This window comes from Ammospiza nelsoni, chromosome 14, assembly GCF_027579445.1.
Source record: "Ammospiza nelsoni isolate bAmmNel1 chromosome 14, bAmmNel1.pri, whole genome shotgun sequence".
Classification (NCBI taxonomy): domain Eukaryota; kingdom Metazoa; phylum Chordata; class Aves; order Passeriformes; family Passerellidae; genus Ammospiza; species Ammospiza nelsoni.
Window position 1 is genome coordinate 17,264,483 of NC_080646.1, and position 21,790 is coordinate 17,286,272.

At 55.3% G+C, this 21,790-nt stretch overlaps 1 protein-coding gene across 1 annotated transcript; it reads left to right on the forward strand.

Moving 5' to 3' along the window:
* Positions 1 to 410: 410 nt before the first annotated feature.
* Positions 411 to 21,289, forward strand: STRA6 (signaling receptor and transporter of retinol STRA6). Its single transcript, XM_059482464.1, has 18 exons — positions 411 to 587; positions 5,943 to 6,135; positions 6,939 to 7,017; positions 7,570 to 7,655; positions 8,404 to 8,522; positions 9,707 to 9,894; positions 10,805 to 10,927; positions 11,668 to 11,735; positions 11,845 to 11,921; positions 12,638 to 12,699; positions 13,290 to 13,470; positions 15,328 to 15,403; positions 16,603 to 16,736; positions 17,732 to 17,849; positions 18,452 to 18,553; positions 19,313 to 19,476; positions 20,162 to 20,299; positions 21,111 to 21,289. The coding sequence occupies exons 2-18, from the start codon at positions 6,014 to 6,016 to the stop codon at positions 21,287 to 21,289; spliced, it is 2,016 nt and encodes a 671-aa protein (XP_059338447.1). The 5' UTR covers positions 411 to 587; positions 5,943 to 6,013.
* The last annotated feature ends 501 nt before the right edge of the window (positions 21,290 to 21,790 follow it).

The following is a 21,790-nucleotide window of genomic DNA, read 5'->3' on the forward strand; positions in this document are numbered from 1 at the left end:
ACCAGCTTCCCCTGGATTTGATCCCGGTAGGAACGAGGGATGTTCCCATCCCAATCCCTGTGGGATCATCCCAATCCCTGTTCTCCCCCCGCCCATCCTAAGGGGGTTTAGCCTCAAATTCCCGAAAAACCCCAAGAAATTTCTGGGATTTAGGGGCAAGGATCGCGCTCCGTTCCCGCCGCTCCTCATCCCAAAGTTTCCCATCCCATTCCCGACATTCCCCGTCCATCCCAGCAACTCCCAAACCCCGGGAAAAGCTCGGAGCCGCCTCCTCCCCCCCGAGCTCAGCCCCAAGCCCCGCTGGGCCGGGTTTAAATCCCCAAAGCCCCGCGCGTGGCCCCCGGCCAAGGCTCCATGGAGGGGATAAAGATCCCAAAGTTTTCCCTAAATCCCAAAGTTCCCGCAGTTCCCGCAGCCTCCGGAGCGTCCCGAGCTGCATGGCCGGGCCGGGCCGGCCTTTAGACCGAGCTTAGCAAAGCCCGGCTCGGCTCGGCTCGGCTCGGCTCGGCTCGGCTCGGCTCGGCTCGGCTCGCCGGGGGAGTCGCGGCCGCGGCCGGAAGGAGGGGAAAGAAGGAAAGAAGGAAAAGGTAAACCGGGATTTGGGGGGTTTTCCCTCTTTTCCCCTCCCCCTTTTTGTGGTTTTTGGGTTGTTTCGTCTCCCGGCTCCCAGGGTGGGAATTTTGGGATCAAATCCTGTCCGGGAGGTGCGGGAGTTGCCAATAATCCCCAAAAAATTCCCAAATTCCGACCCCCCAGCAGATATTTAACCCCCAGGGGACCCAAATCCAGCCCTGGGGATGCGGGAATTCCCAAAAATCCCCAAATCCCAAATTCCTCCCCCCCCCCGCAGGGATTTAACCTCCAGCGGACCCAAATCCTGCCCTGGGGGTGCAGGAATTCCCAAAAATCCCAAATTCTGGCCTGGGGGTGCGGGACTTGCCAAAAATCCCCCCAAAATCCCAAATTCTGCCCCCCCAGAAACGCTTTCATCCCGGTTTTCTCTTCCCTGGGGGCTGCAGAATCCCAGGATCAGAAAAATCCCAAAAATTCCAAATTCCAGACCCCCAGCAGGGATTTCACCCCTAGCGACCCAAATCCTGCCCTGGGGGTGCGGGAATTCCCAAAAAATCCCAAATTCCGCCCCCTAGCAGGGGTTGAATCCCCGGTTTCCCTTTTCCCGGAGGCTGCAGAATCCCAGGATCAGAGAAATCCCCAAAAAATCCAAGAAAAATCCCAAATTTCCGCCCCCCAGCAGCGCTTTCATCCCGGTTTTCTCTTCCCTGGGGGTTCTGGCACTCCAGGATCAGAGAAATCCCAAAAAAATCCCAAATTCCACCCCCTAGAAGGGATTTCATCCCCCGGGCTTTCCTTTCCCTGGGGGCTGCAGAATCCCAGGATCAGGATTTGGGATTCTGGGAATGGGGGAACTGCAGGGATTTGGGGGGAATTTTGGTATGGGGTCAAGGAGAATCAGGAATGGGGCTGGGAATGGGATCAGGAATGGGGTTGGGAAAAGTTGGAGCAGCTCCCGGGGCTCTGGGAATGGAGGAACTGGAGGAATTTAGGGGGAATTTTGGGATGAGATTGGGGGAAAATGGGAGGATGGGACTGGGAATGGGGTCAGGAATGGGGTTGGGAATGGGGTCGGGAAAAGCCGGAGCAGCTCCCAGGATTTTGGGAATGGGGCAACTGTAGGGATCTTGGTGTGAGTTTTGGGGTGGGATCAAGGAGAACGGGAGTAGGATTGGGAATGGGGATGGGCATGGGATCAGAAATGGGATTGGGAATGCAAATGGGGTTGGGAGTAGGGTGGGGAATGGGTCGGGAAGAGCTGGAGCAGCTCCCAGGATTTTGGGAATGGGGGAACTATGGGGATTTGGGGGGAATTTTGGGGTGGGATCAAGGAGAACAGGAATGGGGTTGGGAGTGGGGTTGGGAATGAGGTTAGGAAAAGCTGGAGCAGCTCCCAGGATTTTGGGAATGGGGGAACTTGTGGGGATTTTGGGGTGGGATTTGGAATGAGGTCAGATATAGGATTGGGAATAGGGTTGGAAATGGGGTTGGGAATAGGATTGGGGATGGGGTTGGGAATGGGGTTAGGAAAAGCTGGAGCAGCTCCAAGGATTCTGGGAATGGGGAACCAGAAGAATTTTGGGGGAATTTTGGGGTGGGATCAAGGACAACAGGAATGGGGTTGAGAATGGGAATGGAACTGGGAATGGGGTCAGGAATGGGGTTGGGAAGAGCTGGAGCAGTTCCCAGCTCTCCTGGGATTTTGGGAATGGGGCAGCCACGGGGATTTTGGGGTGGGCTCAGGGATGGGGTTGGGAAAAAGCTCCACAATCCCTTGGGACGGTCCCGGAATCTCTTGGGAGTCTCTGGGATGTTTGTGGGGTTTGGAGAGCTCTGGGGCTGCTTTTCCAGAGGCTTTTCCCAAAAAAACCCTGGGAGAGGCTTTGGGGGTTCAGGAGCTCTGTCCCTTTGTTCCCATCGTGTTTTTGGGATCGTTTTGGGGTTGGATCGCTGAGTTTGGGGTCTCCTGGGGGGTGCTGGGGTGGGATCTGATCCTAAATCCACTTTTGGGATTTGCAGGGATTGGGAATGGGAATTAAGGGCAATCCTGATGATCCCAACACCTGGCCCAAGAATTCCCTGGAAAACCCTGGAATGAAATTTGGATCATTTTGATTAAAAACTGGATTGGGATCAGGGAATTCCCTCATGGATCTTTTCCATTCCTGGTTTTATTCTGGGAATTCCCTCCTGAATCCTTCTCCTCTTCCCAGTTTTATTCCAGGAGTTGGGAATTCCCTCCTGGATCCTCTTTCCCTTCCCAGTTTAATTCTGGATCCCCTTTTCCCTTCCTGGTTTAATTCCAGGAATTGGGAATTCCCTCCTGGATCCCCTTTCCCCTTCCCAGTTTTATTCCAGGAATCCAGGAATTCCCTCAAGGATCCATTTTCCATTCCCACTTTTATTATGGGATTTCCCTCCTGGATCCCATTCCCGGTTTTACTTTGGGATCTGGGAATTCCCTCCTGGATCATTGTCCCATTCCCAGTTTTATTCCAGAATCTGGGAATTCCTTCCAGGACCCCTCTCCCATTCCCAGTTGTATTCCGGATCCCCTTTTCCCCTTCTGGTTTAATTCCAGGATCTGGGAATTCCCTCCTGGATCCTTTTTCCCTTCCTGGTTTTATTCTGGGAATTTCCTCCAGGATCCCACTCCCGGTTTTATTTTGGGATCTGGGAATTCCCTCCTGGATCCTTTTCCCCTTCCTGGTTTCATTCTGGGAATTCTCTCCTGAACCCCTCTCCCATTCCCGGTTTTATTCTGGATCCCCTTTTCCCACTCCCACTTCCATTCTGGGATCTGGGAATTCCCTCCTGGATCCTTTTCCCCTTCCCGGTTTCATTCTGGGCATTCCCTCCCGGATCCCATTCCCGGTTTTCTCCCGGATCCCGAAGTTCCCGGGAGCAGGGGGTGGGGGATGGGCGGGAGTTTCATGGAGGGCTCCAAGGTCGCGGGAGGAGCGGCAGGATCGGATTCCAAGGAAAACGGGACTGGATTCCAAGGAAAACGCGAAAGCTGGGAAGGGCTCAGCCGGGAATGCGGATCCCGCTGGGATCTTGGCCTTCCCGCCTCTTTTTTTGGGATTTTGGGAGTCAAGAAAGAGCTGAGGGACCCAATTCTATGGGGGGACAATTCCTGTGGTGCTCCAGAGGCGGAAAATCAGGGAAATTTTGGAATGAGCCCTTCCATAAAATCGGGAACGAGGCCTTCACTAAAAATCAGGAATGAGCCTTTCCCTGTGTGGGAAAATTGGGAATGAGCTGTTCCCTATGTCCTGGGAGGCTGAAAAAATCGGGAACTCTCAAACCCCATTCCCAAATCCCAAATCCTAAAGCCCATTCCCCAAATCCCAAACTCCATTCCCAAACCCCAAATCCCAAACCCCATTCCCAAAATCTCAAACTCCATTCCCAAATCCCATTTCCAAACCCCATTCCCAAATCCCTAATCCCTAATCCCAAACCCAAATCCCAATTCCCAAACCCATTCCCAAATCCCAAACCCCATTCCCAATTCCCTAACCCTAACCCAGCTCCCAAACCTGGGATGGGATTTGGGATGGGATCTGGGATCACTGCAATCCCAAACTGGGATTTGGGATTTGTGGGATCCCAAATTGGGATTTGGGATGGGTTTGAGGATGGGCCTTGGGGTGGGGTTTGGGGTTTGGGATATGGGATTTGGGAATGGAGTTTGGGATTTTGGGAATGTAGTTTGGGAATGGAGTTTGGGATTGCTGGGATCCCAAACCGGGATTTGGGATTTGGGATGACCTTTGGAGGGGCAGGTTCTGATTCCCAGTAGATTTTTGGGAAGGGAGGCACAAATCCCAAATTTTCCATCCCCATCCTGAGGGAATTGCAGGTCTGGAGCAGAGCCAGCTCCAGCTGTCCCCTCACAGCCCTGGGGACGTCCCCAAGCCGTGTCCCCAAATCCCGAGGTGACCCTGGCGCTGCTCCCGCTGTCCCCTCACTGCCTTGGGGACATCAGGGACATCCTGGAGCTTCTCCCGGGGTGTCCCCAAGCCCTGGGGTGTCGTTGCCACTCTCCCTTGGGGACACTGGGGACACCCCTGACCTATCCCTGGGTTGTGTCGGGGTGTCCTCAGGGTTGTCCCTGGGGCTGCTCCTGCGGTCCCTTGGGGACATCGGGGCCATCCCGGAGCTGCTCCCGCGGTGTCCCCAAGTTCTAGAATGGCCCCAATGTCCCCAGAGTCCCTGGGGCTGCTCCCTCTGTCCCTTAGGGACACTGGGGACGTTCCCGAACCGTGTCCCCAAATCCTGGACATTCTCCTGCTGTCCCTTGGGGACACTGGGGAGTGACATGCCCGAGATGCTCCCGGGATGTCCCCAAGTTCTGGAATGTCCCCAATGTCCCCAGTGTCCCTGGGGCTGCTCCCGCTGTCCCTTGGGGACATCGGGGCCATCCAAATCTGCTCCCGGGGTGTCCCCAAGCCCTGGGATGTCCCCAAGCCCTCAGGTGACATTTGGGGACATTTTTGGGGTTGTCCCGGCACCAAACTGATCCGGAATTCCCGGGATGGCGCTGGGGACAGTCCCCGGGCTCGCGATGTCGCCGCTGGTGGCACTTTGGGGACAGCGCCGCGGCCCCTCCCCCCTGCGACCTTCGCGCCGCTTTCCCAGCTCCGAGAATTCCCAAAAAACCCAAACAAAGGCGGGATCGGCTCCGGAGCCTCGGGAGCGGCCCCGCCCCGGCTGCGGGATCTGCTGAGAATTGGGATCAGAGCCGCTTTTCCCGGCTTTTTTCCCACTTTTTCCAGAATTTTCCCCATCTCTTCCCCACTTTTTCAGCCCTCATCCCACTTTTCCAGGCGTTTTCCCCACTTTTCACAGCACTCTTCCTCTTGTCCCAGCGTTTTTCCCACTTCTCCGCTCCCTATCTCACTTTTTCCCACTTTTCCTGGCGTTTTTCCCACTTCTCTCATAATTTTCCAGGAGTTTTCCCCTCTTTTCACCACATTTTCCCCTCTTTCTCCAGCATTTTCCCCCTTTTTTGCAGGGTCTTTCCCACTTTTCCAGCCCCCTCTTTTCCCAGCATTTTTCCCCTCTCTTCCTGGCTTTCCCCCCACTTTTCCTGGTGTTTCCCCCATTTTTCCAGTCTCCTCCCACTTTTCCAGTGCTCATCCTGCTTTTCCAGCCCCCATTCTTCTTTTCCTGTCACTTTTTCCACTTTCCTGGCATTTTCCCACTTTCCTGGTGTTTTCCCACTTTCCCATATTTTTCCCAGTTTCCCTGAGTTTTTCTCAGCTTTTTTCCCCACTTTCCCGGGTTTTTTCCCACTTTCCTGGGCTTTTTCCCATATTCCCTTTATTTTTCCCACTTTCCTGTTATTTTTCCCACTTTCCCAGGGTTTTTCCCACTTTCCCGGGATTTTTCCTGCTTTTCCAGCCGTGAGGACCCCGGTGGGGGAGGGGCGGCCATGGCCCCCAATGGCTCTGTGGGATTTCGGGACTCCCCCCTGGAGCCGGGAATTTTCCTGGATGAGGATTTGGGATCCGACTGGTACATCTACGAATCCACAGAGTCTGCGTCCCATGATGAGTGAGTGGCCCCAAAATGTCCTCAAAATGTCCCTAAGTGTCCCCAAAAGTGTCCCAAATAATGTCCCCAAAATGTCCTCAAAAGGTCTCCAAAATGTCCCCCAAAATGTCCCCAAAAGTGGCCCCAAAAAATTCCCCAAAATTCCCCCAAATGCCCCTAAAATGGCCCCAAAATATCTCCCAAAATGTCCTGAAAACTGTCCTTAAAATGTCCCCCCAAAGTCCCCAAAACATCCCCAAAATTGGCCCCAAAAATGTGCCCAAAATGGCCCCAAAATGGCCCTAAAAGTGACCCCAAAACGTTCCCAAAATTGGCCCCAAAATGTTCCCAGAATATCCCTAAAATATCCCAAAAATATTCCCAAAATATCCCCAAAAATGCCTCAAAAATGTTTCCAAAATGTCCCCAAAAGGCCTCCAAAATTGGTCCCAAAATATTCCCAAAAATGTCCCCAAAAGGTCCCCAAAATTGTCCCCAAAGTTGTCCCCAGAATATACCCAATGTGTCCCCAAAAAGTCTCCAAAATTGGCCCCAAAATGTCCCTAAAATATCCCCAAAATGTCCCCAAAAATGTCCCCGAGTGTCCCCTTCTCATGGAGCAAATCCCTGAGTTTTGGACCCTCTAAAAATCCTGGAATTTTTGGTCATTCCCAGATTTATTCCTGGATTTTTGGCCCTGGAATTTTCGGGGCCAGCCCTGTCATTCCCAGATTTATTCCCATCAAAATCTGGGATTTTTCCCGTTTTCCCCAGCCCTTTTAGGATTAAACCCACCCAAATCCGGGATTTTTACCTTTTTCCAGCCTTTTTCCCGATGCCATCCCGGAATGCCACCCCACAATCTCCCCCCAGCTGTACCACACCGTCATGGCTCCCCTTTCCGTGAGTATCCGCCCCAAAATCCCCATCCCCACCCTAAAATTCCCGGAAAAACCCCAATCCCACATCCCCACGTTCCATTCCCATTCATTTTGGATGGATTTTCCCACCAAAACCATCCCAGAATTCCTGGATTTGTGGGATTTCGCTTCCCTGTGGGACGAGAACTCCAAAATTCCTCCCAAATCATTCCTGGAACCCTTTTCCATGGATTTATGGGGTCTCCATGGGTTTCCATCATTCCCACCATTCCCAGATCTCTTTCCCATGGATTTGTGGGATTTCCATGGGGTTCCCACCACTCCAGGACCCTTTTCCATGGATTTATGGGGCTTCCATGGGATTCCCATAATTCCCAGAACCCTTTTCCATGGATTTATGGGGTCTCCATGGGGTTCCCATCATTCCCAGGTCTCCTTTCCATAGATTTATGGGGTTTCTATGTGGTTTCCATCACTCCCATCATTGCCAGGACCTTTTCCATGGATTTATGGGGTCTCCATGGGGTTCCCAGCACTCCAGGACCCTTTTCCATGGATTTCCATCCCGTTCCAGCTGGCTGTGCTCCTGGCCTTGTCCTTCCTGGTCAAGCGCCGCCGGCTCCACCTGAGCTGCTGGAACGGCATCCCGGGATTGCTCAGGTATGGAATTCCAAAAATCCTGCTGTTCCCTCCCTGCAAAGGGCTTGGAATTCCCAAAACCCCTTCCATGGAAATGACTCAGAATTCCAGAATCCCATCCCTGCAAAGGGCTCAGAATTCCCAAAATCCCTTCCTATAGAGGACTTGGAATTACCAAAATTCCATCCTGAAAAGGACTTGGAATTCCCAAACCCTGCTGATCCTTCCTTAGAAAGGGCTCAGAATTCCCAAAATGCCCTCCATGGAAAGGGCTCAGAATTCCCAAATCCAGTTGATCCCTTCCCTAGAGAAGACCCACAATTCCAAAAGTCCCTCCCTGGGAAGGAGCAGGAATTCCCAAAATCCCTCCCTGGGAAGGAGTGGAAATTCCCAAAATCCCTCCCTGGAACAGGGCAGGAATTCCCAAAATCCTGTTCCTGCAAAGGGCTCAGAATTCCCAAAATGCCCTCCATGGAAAGGACTCGTAATTCCCAAAATCCCCTCCCTGGGAATTCTCAAAATCCCTCCCTGGCAAGGAGCGGGAATTCCCAAAGTCTCTTCCTGGGAAGGAGTGGAATTCCCGCAGTCCCTCCCTGAAAAGGGCTCAGAATTCAAAAATCCCCACCCTGGAAAGAACTCGGAAATCTGAAAATCCCATCCTTGGAGAGGACCCGGAATTCCCAAAATCCCCTCCCTGGGAACGAGTGGGAATTCCCGAAATCCCCTCCCTGGAAGGAGCGGAATTCCCGACCGGTGCCGATTCCTGCAGCCCCGGGAATCTGCTGGAGCAGGACGGGCAGCGCGCCGTGGCCGCGGCGGTGCTGGCGCTGCTCTGCTCCGAGCTCTGCCGGCTGCTGCTGGACCCCGACCCGCTGCCACTGCTGCCACCGATGGCGGGGACACCCGCGGGGACACCCACGGGGACAACAACGGGGACACCAACGGCGTCGCCCGCCGCCCGCGGTGAGACACGGAGAGCCCACATCCCAGCCTGGGGAGGGCTCGGAGTCCCCAAATCCCCACTGGGAAGGGTTTGGAATACCCAACCCCATCTCTGGGAAGGGCTCAGAATGCCCAAAATCCCCACCTGAGGAGGACTTGGAGTTTCCAAATCCCCATCTGGGAAGGGCTCAGAATTCCCAAACCCCCACCCCACAAAGGGCTCGGAGTTCCCAAAATCTTCACTCTGGGAAGGGCTCGGACTTCCCAAATCCCATTCTGGGAAGGGCTCAGAATTCCAAAATTGCACCCCTGGAACACCCCAAATCCCTCCATGGAAAGGGCTCAGAGTTCCCAAATCCCCATCCCTGGGAAGGGCTGGCTGGGCTGGTGGCAGTGACCCCTTGTCCCCAGGGTGGTGGCATTGACCCCAGGGTGGTGCCAGTGACCTTGTGTCCCTGGGGCAGTGGCACTGACCCCAGGGTAGTGGCAGTGTCCCAGGGTGGTGGCAGTGACCTCTGGAGTAGTGGCAGTGACCCCAGGGTGGTGGCAGTGACTTGGTATCCCTGGGAGGGTGGCCGTGTCCCCAGGGTAGTGGCAGTGTCCTTGGGGTGTTGGCAGTGACCCCAGGGTGGTGGCATTGACCCCAGGGTGGTGGCAGTGTCCCTGGGGTGATGGCAGTGTCCCCAGGTCGGTGGCCGTGTCCCCAGGGTGGTGGCAGTGATTCAATGTCCCCAGGGTGGTGGCAGTGTCCCCTGGGGGGGTGACATTGACCCCAGGGTGGTGGCAATGACCTCTGGGGTTGTGGGAGTGTCCCTGGGGTGGTGGCAGTGACCTCTGGGGTGGTGGCAGTGTCCCCAGAGTGGTAGCAATGATGCAGTATCTGTGGGGGGGTATCCATGTCCCTGGGGTGGTGGCAGTGACCCTGTGTCCCTGGGGTGGTGGCAGTGTCCCCTGGGAGGGTGGCAGTGTCCCCAGAGCGGTAGCAGTGATGCAGTATCTGTGGGGGGGTATCCATGTCCCTGGGGTGGTGGCAGTGACTTGGTATCCCTGGGGCGGTGGCATTGACCCCAGGGCAGTGACAATGTCCCAGGGTGGTGTGTCCCTTCCTGGTTCCATCGGTGTCACCCCTGACCCGCGGTGTCACCGTGCAGAGTTCTGGAAGGTTCTGGCCCTGCTCTATTTCCCGGCGCTGTACCTGCCCCTGCTGGCCTGCGCCGGCCCCCGGCACCGCCTGGGCTACGCCGCGGGGACCCTGCTGGCCTGGGGACACTGCGGGGCGCAGGTCTGGCACCGCGCGCAGTGTCCCCTGGCACCCAAGGTGGGTGGCACCGAGGTGTCGTGGCTTCCTGGGGTGGCTCTGAGGGGTCTTGGCTCCCTTGTCACCTCCTTGAGTGACCCTGACGTGGCACAGCTTGGTGGGGTGGCCCTGAAGTGCCATGACTTCCTTGTCACCTCCTGGGGTGGCCCCGAGGGGTTGTGGCTCCCTTGTCACCTCCTTGAGTGTCCCTGAGGTGGCACAGCTTGCTGTGGTGGCACTGGGGGGTTGTGGCTCCCTTGTCACCACCCTGAGTGGCCCCAAGGCCGGGAAAAGGACAGAGAGGTGGCCCAGGGCAGAGGTGACTCCCTGGAATGTCCCTGAGGTGCTGTGGCTCTCTGGCCAGCCCCAAGTGTGTCCCTGCAGTGTCCCCTGGCTGGGCTGCTGGCAGTGACCCAGCGTCTGTGTCCCCAGGGTGGTGGCAGTGGTGTAGTGTCCCTGGGGGTGGTGGCAGTATCCCCGGGGTAGCGTCCCCAGGGTGATGGCAGTGATGTGGTGTCCCTAGGGGTAGTGGCAGTGTCCTCAGGGCAGTGGTAGTGTCCCCAGGGTGGTGGCAGTGATGTGGTGTCCCTGGGAGTAGTGGCAGTGTCCCCGGGGGTGGTGGCAGTGTCCCCGGGGGTAGTGGCAGCGTCCTCAGGGCAGTGGTAGTGTCCCCAGGGTGGTGGCAGTGATGTGGTGTCCCTGGGAGTAGTGGCAGTGTCCCCAGGGTGGTGGCAGTGTTCCTGGGGTGGTGGCAGTGACACTGTGTCCCTAGGGACAGTGGCAGTGACCCCGTGTCCGCAGGGGTGGTGGCAGCGACCCCAGGGGATGGTGGCAGTGACCCAGTGTCCCCAAGGGTGGTGGCAGTGGCCCTGGGTGGTGGCAGTGACCCCAGGTCCCCAGGGCGGTGGCAGTGACCCCGTGTCCCACACAGATCCACCAGCTGTACTCGCTGCTGTCCCACGTCCCCGCGCTGCTGTCCCTGTCCCTGCTCAGCCTCTGGTACCCGGCACAGCTCCTGCGCAGCCTCCGGAACGGGGACAGCCCCGAGCCACGGGTACGGACACGGGAACTTGGGATCGGGATCAAGACTGGGATTGGGATCGGGATTGGGATCGGGATCGAGATTGGGATCAGGACCAGAACTGGGACCAGGACCAGGATTAGGATTGGGATTAGGACCAGAACTGGGACCAGGATCAGGATTGGGATCAGGATCAGGATTGAGAGCCTGATTGGGATTGGGGTCGGGATCAGGATCACGATTGGTATTGAACCTGATTGGAATTGGATCGGGACTGGGATCAGGACTGGGATCTCCATGTATTGCCCTCCCAGCTCTGCTGCTGGGGGTTGTCCGTTGCTCTCCTGGGATTGGTTTTGGGATTGAAATTGGGATTGGGATCTCCACATGTTCCCTCGCCCTGCTGGGGGTTCTCCATTACTGTCCCAGCACCGGCAGCGGGGTTGGGAAATTCCTCCAGGATAAATCCCTTACACAAGAGGCTCCTGCCATCAATGGCTCCGTTCAGGCCAGCTCTGGGCTCTCCTCATTTTCCCAGATAATCCTCGGAGCTTTGTTGGGAAGAGAGGAGGGAAAAGCAAGAAAGGCCTGAGGTGACACCTCATGGGGGAATGAGGCATCCCACAGGGGTTTGGGAACAAAATCCCACTTTATTCCCACTTTTATGTACCAACATCACACATTCCGTATGCTGGCCCGGGCTCAGGAATTCCTGTCGGGATACGCCCGGGCCAGGGCAGCTCTGCCACCCCAAATCCATCCGTTATCCCCAGATTTCCGGGAAAAGTTATTACAGGAAGTACCTCAAGGCCCTGCTGTCCAAGCGGGACCGGAAAGGGAGGTAAGGATGGGAATTCCCATTCCTGGCAAATCCCATTCCCGGCAAATCCCATTGCCAGCAATTCCCATTCCCCAACGTGGGGAATGTCACCCTCTCCCACCTCCCGCAGCTCCGTCAAGATTGATGAGAGCCTCGGCTCCCGGATCCGCTCCTACCTGCTCTCCTACATCTACATTCCTGAGGAAGGTGAGCACCTGGAAAATTCCATGGAATCTAGGAACGGTTGGGGTTGGGATTTATGGATCAGCCAGACCATTCCCAAAATCCTGGGTTGCTCAAAGCTCTGTCCAACCTGGCCTGGCTTGGAGCCTGAATCCAGCTGTTCTTGGGGTAGGGATCCAGAAATCCATGGAAAAGGGGTTCTGGGAGTGATGGGAATCCCAAGAAGGCCCCATAAATCCATGGAATTACGGGAAACCCAGGGAGGCCCCATAAATCCATGGAAAAGAGACCTGGAATGATGGGAACCCCATGTAGGCCCCACCTCCATGGAAAAGGGTTCCTGGGAAAGATGGGTTCTTCATGGTGGCGCCCTAAATCCTTGGTAGTGATGGGATTCTCATGGAGAACCCATAAATCCATGGAAAAGTGATCCTGGGTGTGATGGGAACCCCCATAAATCCATGGAAAAGGAATCCTCATGGAAGCCCCATAAATCCACGGAAGGGAATTGTCCTGCATGGAGGAGGTGAAATCCTGGGAATGCAGAGCCATTCCCATCCATGAAGGGGGCAGGGAATATCCCAAGTTTCCATGGAAAAGCAGGATGGACCCATCTGTCCATTCCCGACTCTCCAGCCCAGCAGGAATTCCCTGTAGAAATCCCATTCCAAAGGGTGTTCCCTTTGCTGGGGGCACCCTGATCCTGCTCCACCACCCCAAATTCCCAATTTTTCCTCCAGGATTCCGAATCCCGCTGAAGCTGGTGGTATCTGTCACTGTGGCCGTTATCGCCGTCTACCAGGTGACATTCCCAGAGGATCCTGGGGGATCCCACCCAGGAATGGCATTTAAATTCCTTCTGTAATTCCACACTCACGTAAATCCCAAAATCCTGTAGGATCCCAGCTGTAAATCCCAAAATCCCATGTGATTTGAGCTGTAAATCCTGCGGGATCCCAGCTGTAAATCCTGAAATCCTGTGGGATCTGAGCATTAAATCCCAAAATCCCACAGGATGCGAGCTGTAAATCCCAAAATCCCACATGATTTGAGCCAAATATCCCACAGGATCCAAGCCGTAAATTCCAAAATCCTTTGGGATCCAAGCCTTAAATTCCATGGGATCTGAGCCATAAATCCTGAAATCCTGTGAGATCCGAGCCTTAAATCCCAAAATCCCATGGGAATCGACCTGTAAATCCCACGGAATCCGAGCCATAAATACCAAAACCCTGTGGGATCTGAGCCTTAGATCCCGTGGGAGCTGAGCCATAAATCCTGAAATCCCACGGGATCCGAGTCATAAATCCTGAAATTTAATGGGATCTGAGCCATAAATCCTGAAATCCCGCGGGATCCGGGCCGGAGCTGAGGTGTCCCCATGTTCCGCAGGTGGCCGTGCTGCTGCTGGTGGCCGTGGTGCCCGCGCTGCGCATTATCCGGGCGGGAATGACCAAGGACGTGGTGGTGCTGCTGGTGCAGTTCGGGCTCGTGCCCTCACAGGGCGCGGCCGTGCCCGGGGACCTGGAGCAGGAGCTGCGCACGGCACGGCACTTCCTGTGGGCGCTGGAAGGTGGGGCCGCATCCCAAACCCAATCCTGATCCCGATCACCATCCCAATCATGATCACAATCACAATCCAGATCCCAATCCCAATCACGATCCTCATCACGATCCCAATCATGATCCCAGTCCCAATCCAGATCACGATCCCAATCCCGATCACAACCCTGATCCTGGTCTCGGTCCCAGTCCAGATCCTGATCCCGATCCCAGTCCCAATCCGGATCCCAATTCGGATCCCGATCCCAATCCCGATCACAATCCCAATCCTAGTCCCAATTGAGATCCTGATTCCAATCCTGATCACGATCACGATCCCAGTCCCAATCCAGATCATGATCCCAATCCAGATCCCAATCCAAATTCCAATCCCAATCCTGATCTCAGTCTCAATCCTCATCCGGATCCTAATACCAATCCCGATCACAATCACAATCCCAATCCAGATCATGATCCCAATCCGAATCCCAATCCCAATCCTGATCTCAGTCCCAATCCAGATCCTTATCCCAATCCACATCCCAATCCCAATCCAGATCCAGATCCCGATCCCAATCCAGTCCTGATCCCGATCCCAGTCCCAATCCAGATCCTAATCCCAATCCCAGCCGGGTCAATGCTCCAGAGGGGATTCCAGAGGGATTTCCTGAGGATTCCTTCCCTGGAGGATGGGATGGGGTGGATTCCAGGGGGTGAATTCCAGAGGGATTTAGGAGAATTCCTCACCTGGAGGATGAGATTGAGTGGATTCCAGAGGGATTTCCAGAAGATTCCTTGCCTGGAGAATGGGACTGGGAGGATTCCAGGGGCATTTCCAGAGGATTCCTGGCCCAGAGAATGGGATGGGGCAGATTCCAGAAGGATTTCCAGAAGATTCCCTGCCCAGAGGATGGGACAGGGAGGAGTCCAGAGGGATTGCGGAGGATTCCCTGACTGGAGGATGGGATGGGGCAAATTCCAGGGGATTTTGGGAGGATTCCTCACCTGTAGGATGAGATGAGGTGGATTCCAGGGGGATTTTGGGAGGATGGGATGTGGAGGATTCCAGGGGGATGCAGGGAAGATTCCTGGCCCAGGGGATGGGATGGGGCCAAATCCAGGGGGATTTTGGGAATGGATGACAGAGATTGGGAGGATTTCAGCGGGATTTCGGGAGCAGCTGGCAGGGATGAGGCTGTGCCAGGCTGGCACGTGCCAAGGCGGGAAGAGACTCCGGGAAAAGCCGTTGGGAAGAGCCAGAGGGAAGAGCTGGCGGCAGATGCTCCAGGCTTGGAAATGTGCTGGAAGCGAACAGATGGGCCTGGATCCCTGGAGAGTGGAAATCCTTGGATGGGGGATGAGGGAAGAGCAGGGAAGAAGGAAGAAAAAGGATCAGGGAATTCCAGGGATCAGGGAATAGGGATGAAGGGATAGCAGGGCTGAGGGAATTTCAAGGATGAGAGAATTCCCAGGATAAAGGAATTTCAGGGATCAGGGAATTCCAGGGATAAAGAAAGAGCAGGGATACCCTGCTCCTTCCCTGAGATCCCACCAGCTCCAGGGAGGATTTCTGGGGCTTTTCCTGGATCCCCAAACCTCTCTCATCCCATTTTTTCCCTCTCCCCTGTTTCCCGCAGATCCTCTTTCCCAAGACCCCCATCCCAGCTCACTCCAGGGATTTTTCTGGATTTCCCTTCCCCTTTTCCCTCACTCTGTCCTGTCCATCCCCCCTTGGGAGCTGACAGTGGGAGTGACAAAAGGGGAAAGTGAGGCACAATGCAAATCCCAATGTTTCTGTCCCCATCCCCAAGGCGCAATTCCCAGCAAAATCCTGCTCCCAGAATTATTCCCGATCCCAAATCCGGGATTTTTTCCCATTTTTCCGCAGTGTGCTACATCTGCTCGCTGGTGCTGTGCTGCCTGCTCACCTGCGCCATGCTGCTCCGGAGCCTGGGCATGCACAGGTGGGGCCGGCCCCGCTCCCGGCATTCCCAGGATTCCCATTCCCAATATTCCCATTCCCCATTTCCCTGTTCTTGGTATTCCATTCCCAGCATTTCTATTCCCGATATCCCCAGTCCCATTCCTGATACCCCCAGCCCCATACCCAATATTCCTTTCCCCGATGTTCCCATCCCCATTCCTGATGTCCCATCCCCATTCCCAAAGTCCCTGGCCCCATTCTCAATATTCCCAGCATCATTCCCAATGTTCCCCTTCCTGATATCCCCATCCCCATTCCTGATATTCCCAGGCCCATTCCCAATGTTCCTGTCCCCTTTCCCAATGTTCCCATTCCCAATGTTCCCATTCCTGATTCCCAATGTTCCAATCCCCATTCCCAATGTTCCCAGCCCCATTCCCAATGTCCCCATCCCCATTCCCCATGTCCCCATTTCCCCATTCCCTATGTTCCCAGGCCTGTTCCCGATGTCCCTGTCTCCATTCCTGATGTCTCCATCCTGATTCACGATGTCCCCATTCCAATTCCCAATATTCCCATCCCAATGTCCCCATCTCCATTCCCAATGACTCTGGCTGCATTCTCAATGTTTCCATCTCCATTCCTAATATTCCCAGCCCCATTCCCGGAGTCCCTGCCCCCATTCCTGATGTTCCTATTTCCAATATCCCCATCATAATTCCCAATGTTCCCAGCCCCATTCTCAATGTCCCTGTCCCCTTTCCCAATGTTCCCTTTCCTGATACCCCCATCCCCATTCCCAATGTCCCTGGCCCCATTCCCAGTGTTTCCAACCCCATTCCCAATGTTCCTATTCCCCATATCCCCATTCCCAATGTCCCTGCCCCCATTCCCGATGTTCCTATTTCCAAGATCTCCATCATAGTTCCCAATGTTCTCAGCCCTATTCTCGATGTCCCTGTCCCCATTCTCAGTGTTCCCAACCCCATTCCCAATGTTCCTATTCCCAATATCCCCATCCCAATGTCCCTGCCCCCATTCCCAATGTCCCCACCCCTATTCCCAATGTTCCCATTCCTGATGTCCCTGTCCCCATTCCTGATACCGCCATCCTCATTCCCAATGTCCCTGGCCTCATTCCCAGTGTTCCCAACCCCATTCCCGCTGTCCCTGGCCCCAGTCCCGATGTCCCTGGCCCCATTCCCGGGCTGGGATCAATCGGGATCATTTTCCCTCCAGATCCAACCTGCGGGCGCTGTACCAGGGCGCTGTGCTGGACGTGTTTTCCAAGGCCCACATCCTGCGACCTTCCCGGGAATCCCTCGTCTGCTGGATGGCCTTCTCCAGCTTCCAGGCGGCCTTCGCCTGCCTGGGTAACTGGATTTTGGGATCACGGCATGGAGATCCTGATTGTCCTAAAGATTAAGCAACAATTCCCCATTTTCGCCCCATTTTCAAGAGGGTTTTTAACCCCTTTTCCTTAAATGGAATATGGTGGGGTTTGGGAGCATGGGATGATTGGGAATTGGGAAAAACTGGAAAAATAATGCGAATAATTGGGTTGGGAATTCAAAGAGGAAGAAGGAGTGAAATGATGCCTAGGTAACGGAATTTTGGGATCATGGGATGGGGGATCCCAATTTTCTTTAGGATTAAGTGACAATTCCCTATTTTCGCCCCTTTCCCAAGAGGGTTTTTAGTCTCCTTTCCTCAAATGGAATCTGGAAGGTTTGGGGAGCATCGGTTGGGAATTGGGAGAAACTGGAAAAATAATTGGGAAAGCTGCAAAAAAAAAAATCAGAAAAATTGGGTTGGGAATTCAAAGAGAAGGAAGGAGTGAAGTGATGTCTAGGTAACGGGATTTTGGGATCACGACATGGGGATCCCAATTTTCTTAAGGATTAAGCAGCAGCTCCCAGAAGGATTTTTAGCTCCCTTACCTCAAACGGGATCTGGCGGGTTTTGGGAACACCAGATGACAGGGAATCAGGAAAAACTGGAAAAATAATTGGAAAAATTGAGTTGGGAATTCAAAGAGGAGGAAGGGGTGGGATGATGCCTGGGTTTGGCTCGATCCCAAATATTTGGGTGGGAAAAGCTGTGGAAGCCTCTTGTCCTCGGCGCATACCGGGGGCTCCTCGTCCCCATCCCAGCCTGGATCATCCTGGGAATGGGGAGGGGGACCCCAAAAAGAGGGAAAATCTTCATTCCACCCCCAGGAATTGTAGGGACAACCCCTTGGGAACGCAGACCTGGTTTTTGGGACTGGTGGGCTTTTTATGGGATTATCAGGAAAGCCCCGTGCAGGGATCTGGGGAAAGAGAGCTGTTGTTCCATCCTGGATTCCTGCTCCGTGTTCCCATTTCAGGTCTCCTGATCCAGCAGGTGATTTTCTTCCTCTGCTTCGTGGCCTTCACCTTCCTGGTGGTGATCCCGCTCCAGCTCGGCACCAGCTCCCCGCTCTTTGGGATCATCCGGAACATGTGGTGAGCTGGGGAGGGCTGGGAACCCCAAGGAATGGCCCAGGATGGGTTTGGGATGCTCTGTGTGGGGTTTTTCCAACCCCGCTGGGGGTTTCTGCTGCCTGGGGTGGTGCCTTGGGACATTCCCAGTACCTTGGGACATTCCCGGTGCCTTAGGACATTCCCGGTGTTTTGGGACACTCCTGGTGTCCATCCCGCTCTTTGGGATCATCCGGAACATGTGGTGAGCTGGGAAGGGCTGGAAATCCTAAGGAATGGTCCTGGATGGATTTGGGATACTCCATTTGGGGTTTTCCCAACACCCCTGGAAGCTTCGGCCCGTGGCGGTGTTTTGGGACATTTCTGGTATTTTGGGATTTTCCTGTTGATTTGGGGCATTCCTGGTGTTTTGAGACATTCCCAGTGTCCATCCTCCTCTTCAGGATGATCCAGAACATGTGGTGATCCCTTGGGAAGGGTGGAAAACCCCAAGGAATGGTCCTGGATAGGTTTGGGATGCTCCATGTGGGGTTTTTCCAACACCACTGGGGGTTCCTGCCTGTGGCAGTGTTTTGGGACATTCCCAGTGTTTTGGGGCATTCCCAGTGTCCATCCCGCCCTTCCAGGCCCTTCTGGCTGACCCTGGTGGTGGCTGTGCTCGTGCAGCATCTCCTGGCCCATTTCCAGTTCCTGGAGCAGCATTCCCTGCAGAAGGAGATCACCAACAGGTACAGGGACACCGCCATCGTCCCCAGTTGTCCGTGATTGTCCCCAGGGGGGGTTGGCAGGAATTCCAGGCTCCCACTGAGGTATTTCCAGATGTTCTGGCCTGGATTTTGGTGGGGTGACGCCGGCAAGGGTGGCCCTGCTCCACGGGCCCTGTTTCCATGCCCAGATCCCTCAGGATTGGCCAGGTGGGGTCAGTTACCACTGGCAGATGTCCCCCACTCAGGGGTGGTGTCACCACCCGTGACCAGGGTGACAGAGGGACACAAGTGTCCCGTGCCACCCCCTGACAGGGCAGAGATGTCCTCCTGGTGTCCATCCCAAACCAGCAGGTGTTGTCCCTCACTCCTACATGTTGTCACCACCCAAGACCGGGGTGGCAGAGGGACCCAGGTGTCCTCCTGGCAGGTCATGAGGCTCTCCTGGAGTCCATCCCAGGCTACCAGCAGATGTCCCTCACTCCCATGTGGTGTCACCATCAGAGACTGGGGTGACAGAGGGACCCAGGTGTCCTCCCGGCAGGTCAGCGAGGCTCTCCTGGAGCTGGTGGCCTCCATCCCAAAATCCCATCCCCTCATTTTGGCTGGTTCCTCACTCTCAAGGAGACAAGGAGCTCCTGACGGTTCTCCAGGAGCCTGGGAGGCCATTGGCTTCTCCCAGTGGGATTGAGCCACCTGGGCTGGACACAGGCAGGGCTGGGAGGTTTGGGGTGGCCGGAGTTCTCCTGGAAGGGCCATCCTGGGGGTCTGTGTGTCCTGCAGGCGCGCGCTGTACATCGTCACCTTCCTGCTCTTCCCCACCAATGTCATGGTGGGCTCCATGGCCGCGGTGTGGCGCATGGTCATCTCCGGCCTCTACAACGCCGTCCACTTCTGCCGGCTGGACATCAGCCTGCTGCACCGCGGCGTGGAGACCTTCGACCCAGGTGGGACAGCAAGAGGTCCCCATGCCACCACAGGGGGTTGGGATGGGGGCCTGGAGCTGCTGGGATTGAGGGTGGCCCCAAATGTTGGGAGTGGGACACCTGGAGCTGGTGGCTTCTCCTGATTCCTGCTTTTTATCCCAAAAAAATAAGTGGTGACCTTGGAACTTCACCAGTGGTCACCTCGTGGCCTGGCAAAAAGAAGAGACCTCCACATTTTTCCTGTGGGATTGAGGGTGGCTTGGAAATGGGATGATGGCAGCAGGTGGCTTCTCCTGATTCCTGCTTGGTCCTGCTCTTTGATCCTAAGAAATGGGGGATAACCTTTGGGGTTCCACCAGTGGTTACCTCATGTCTTGGGATAAAGGAGGGGGGACCTAAGGGGACCTTGGGCCTTCCTCTGATTTTCCTGCTGGGATTGAGTGTGGCTTCAGAGCATTGGGAATGGAACACCTGGAGCAGGTGGTGCCAGCTGGGTCCTGCTATTTGTGTCCCAAAAAAATGGGATGAGCTGTGGGGTTTCCCCTCATCTCCTGGGATAAAGGAGAGGAGACCTCAAGGGAGCTCAGGCTGGCCCCTGCTTTTCCTGTTGGGATTGTGGAGCGTGGAGACCAGAGCTGGATCCATCCCTGGGCTCTGGGTGGGAATGGGTAGTACTGTCCCCAGTGAGGGCACGGTGTCCCCACAGGGTACCGCACCTACTGCCACTACCTGCGCGTGGAGGTCAGCCAGTGCCACCCGCTGCTGAAGGCCTTCTGCTTCCTGCTGCTCCAGCCCGGCCGGCCCGAGCCGCCGGCACCGCCCCGGGACACCCAGCTGGAGGAAGGTGGGACCTGGGGACACGGGGGGATTGGGGGAAGGGACAGGAGAGTGACCTGTGGGTGGCACCTCTGGTTGCTGTGGGGACATCCATCCATCCATCATCCATCCATCCATCCATCCATCCATCATCCATCCATCCATCCATCCATCCATCCATCATTCATTCATCCATCCATCCATCCATCCATCCATCCATCATCCATCCATCCATCCATCCATCCATCCATCCATCCATCCATCCTTCCATCCTTCCATCCATCCATCCATCCATCCATCCATCCATCCATCATCCATCCATCATCCATCCATCCATCCATCCATCCATCCATCCATCATCCATCCATCATCCATCCATCCATCCATCCATCCATCCATCCATCCATCCATCCATCATCCATCCATCATCCATCCATCCATCCATCCATCCATCCATCCATCCATCCATCCTCTCCAGGATATGGATGGGGCTCTTTGGGGTGTGGTGGGATCTTGGTGGCTCCAGGAAAATGAAGCTCGGGCTGGAATCTGGGAATCTTGGAACACTTTGGGTTGGAAGGGCCCTTAAAGCCCATCCAGGGACACCTCCCACTATCCCAGGCTGCTCCAAACCCCATCCAACCTTTCCTTGGGCACTTTGCGCATCCAGGGGCAGCCACAGTTCTTCTGGGAATTCCATCCCAGCCAGGAATTCCATCACAATCTCCCCTTTCCCAGTAGGAATCCATCCCTTTGCACCTCATCCCAACCCCTCTCCCGCTCTCCTGGTGCTTTTCCAGGCCCTGAGTCCTCTCCCTGCTGCTCCCGTCTCCTTCCAGGCCTCCAGCTGATGCATCCCAAGCCCCCGGCTCCGGGAAGGGCGCGGAGCCGACGGATCCGGGCGCGCTGGTGGGTGGCCTACACGCTCCTGCACAACCCCTCGCTGACCGCTTCCCGAAAAACCGCGCTGACCGATCCCGCGGCCAACGGCGCCCAGCTCGGCGTTCCCAGGCCCTGAATTCCCGGGAATCCCATCCCATCTTCCATCTCCCATCCCTGAATTTCAGGCACTTCCCACATGCCCTATCCCAGCCTCCAGACTCTCTCCGAGGGTTTATCCCTAAATCTGTGCCAAGCCACTCCCGAGCTCCAGAGGTGACATCTCTGAGCCCGGCCTGGATGGAGATGAGCCAAGGAAAATGCTCCCAGCATCCCAAAAATATTTTGGGATTCAGTCCTGCAGCCATCCCCCTTCTCAGCCGCTTTTCCAGCACAGGACAATTCCCAGGGAACTGGAAGAGGAGCTCGGAGGGATCCCCAGCTAGCCAAAGGAATTCTCAACCACCAGGAATTACCCCGGAACTCCACGAGGGAGAAAATTCCCATTCCTGGCTTCTCCTTTCCCAATCCCGGCTCCATTTGGGCTCCATATCCACTCCTGGAACGTTTTTTTCCCTGATTTTTGAAGGATCAAATCCCACCCTGCTCCCCGCCCTCTTCCATTCCTGGTTTTGTGGCG